The sequence below is a fragment of the Malurus melanocephalus genome, unplaced genomic scaffold, assembly GCF_030028575.1.
Source record: "Malurus melanocephalus ecotype Western Australia unplaced genomic scaffold, MMel_1.1 scaffold_1401, whole genome shotgun sequence".
Taxonomy (NCBI): Eukaryota; Metazoa; Chordata; class Aves; order Passeriformes; family Maluridae; genus Malurus; species Malurus melanocephalus.
In genome coordinates this window covers 29111-31253 of record NW_026624633.1, presented here as the reverse complement: position 1 = coordinate 31253, position 2143 = coordinate 29111, and the positions used below count along the sequence as shown (strand labels likewise).

At 57.8% G+C, this 2143-nt stretch overlaps 1 protein-coding gene across 1 annotated transcript in view; it reads left to right on the top strand.

Annotated features, from left to right (window-relative positions):
* LOC130586927 (induced myeloid leukemia cell differentiation protein Mcl-1 homolog) overlaps positions 1-2137 on the top strand; it is a 5350-nt gene extending 3213 nt beyond the window's left edge. Inside the window, exons 2-3 of the mRNA XM_057387861.1 lie at positions 322-569; positions 1569-2137. Of these exons, the coding sequence (XP_057243844.1) occupies positions 322-569; positions 1569-1685 (365 nt within the window). The 3' untranslated portion in view covers positions 1686-2137. The remainder of the gene's footprint in view (positions 1-321; positions 570-1568) is intronic.
* The last annotated feature ends 6 nt before the right edge of the window (positions 2138-2143 follow it).

Below are 2143 nucleotides of genomic sequence, written 5' to 3'. Positions count from 1 at the left end.
ACTCCAATTTGGGGTCATTTTAGGGACCCAATTTGGGGTAATTCCCACAATTTTAGGGACACATTTTGGGGTCATTTCCTGCATTTTAAGGACTCTAATTTGGGGTAATTTTAGGGACCCAATTTGGGGTAATTCCCCACAATTTTAGGGACCCAGTTTGGGGTCATTTCCTGCATTTTATGGACTCCAATTTGGGGTCATTTTAAGGACCCAATTTGGGGTAATTCCCACAATTTTAGGGACACATTTTGGGCTCATTTCCTGCATTTTAAAGACCCCAATTTTGGGTTTTTCCCCCTCGCTGACCTTTTTTCATTGCAGGGATGCTGCGCAAGCTGCGGATCCGGCGCGAGGACGACCTGCAGGCCGTGGTGGAGGTGGCCGGCCACGTCTTCGGTGACGGCGTCACCAACTGGGGCCGGGTGGTCACTCTGGTGGCCTTCGGGGCCTTCGTGGCCAAACACCTCAAGAGAGTGGGTCAGGAGGGAGCCATTGGCCCCCTGGCCACCATCATCACCGACGCGCTGGTGTCRGCCAAGCGCGACTGGCTCGAGGGCCAGGGCGGATGGGTGAGTCCAAAATTCCCAGATTTGCCCAAATTCCTGAGTTGGATTCCCAGATTTCCCCCAATTCCTGAGATTTCCCCCAAATTCCCATATTTGCCCCAATTCCTGAGCGGAATTCCTGAGATTTTTCCCTAATTCCTGAGCTGAATTCCCGAGATTTCCCCCGAATTCCCAAGATTTCCCCCAATTCCTGACCTGAATTCCCAAGATTTCCCCCAATTCCTGAGCTGAATTTCCAGATTTGCCCCAATTCCTGAGATTTCACTCAATTCCTGAGTTGAATTCCCAAGATTTCCCCCAATTTCCAAGTTTTTCACCAATTCCTCAGTTGAATTCCTGAGATTTGCCCCAAATCCTGACTGAATCCCCAAATTCCCGCAATTTCCCCCAATTCCTGAGCTTTCCCTGAATGGGGCTGGGGGTGTTCAGTGGGGTGAAATGGGTCTGGGGGCTGCCTCACGGAGGCTCCAATGGGGCTGGGGGTGTTCAATGGGGTGAAATGGGGCTGGGGGCTCCCATGGGGCTGGGGGCTGCCCCACAGAGCCTGAATTTGGGCTGGGGGCTCCAATGGGGCTGGGGGAGTTCAAAAGGGTGAAATGGGGTTGGGGGCTCCAATGGGGCTGGGAGAGCTCAGTGGGGTGAATTGGGTCTGGGGGCTGCCCCACAGAGCCTGAATTGGGTTTCAGGGCTGCCCCATGGAGGTTCCAGTGGGTCTGGAGGCTGCCCCATATAAGCTAAATTGGGTCTGGGGGCTGCCCTACGGAGGTTCCAGTGGGTCTGGGGGCTGCCCCATGTAAACTGAATTGGGTCTGGGGGGATTCAATGGGGTGAATTGGGTCTGGGGGCTGCCCCACACATCCTGAATTGGCTCTGGGGGCTGCCCCACTGACTCTCCAGTGGCCCCGCTCGGTTCCCCCGGAGGCTCCGATGGGGTCGTGCCCGCCCTCTCTCCCCGGGGAGGGCTCCACCCCGCCGGGCGCTGAGCGCTGCCTTTGTCCCCAGGAGGGCTTCGTGGACTTTTTCCGCGTGGAGGACCTGGAGGGCAGCATCCGCCACGTGCTGCTGGCCTTTGCGGGGGTGGCCGGCCTGGGGGCCAGCCTGGCCTACATGATCCGGTGACCAGTGGCCGGAATTTGGCCGGACCGCGGGGTCAGCCTGGCCCAAGTGATCCGCTATCCCCGGAACCGCTGGACTTTGGCCGGAGCGGCTCCTCCTGTCAGACACGGACTCGGACCGATATCGAGGTGTCACCAGAGGTGTCCRGTGGCCAAAATTCGGCCRGAGCAGGGGTCAGCCTGGCCCAAGTCATTTGCTATCCCCAGAGGTGTCCAGTGGCCAAAATTTGGTCGGACCAGGACCATGGGGCCACTCCTTCCTCTGGAGGTGTCCGGTGGCCGAAATTGGAGTGGATTTCGAGTTTCCCCAGGGCTGTCCAGTGGCCAAAATTCGGCCAGACTGGACTCGAGTGTCCCTGGTGGTGTCCAGTGGCCGAAATTGGGAGTGACCCCGGTGGATTTCGAGTTTTCCCAGAGCCGCCCAGTGGCCAAAATTCGGCCGGACCAGACTCGAGTGACCTC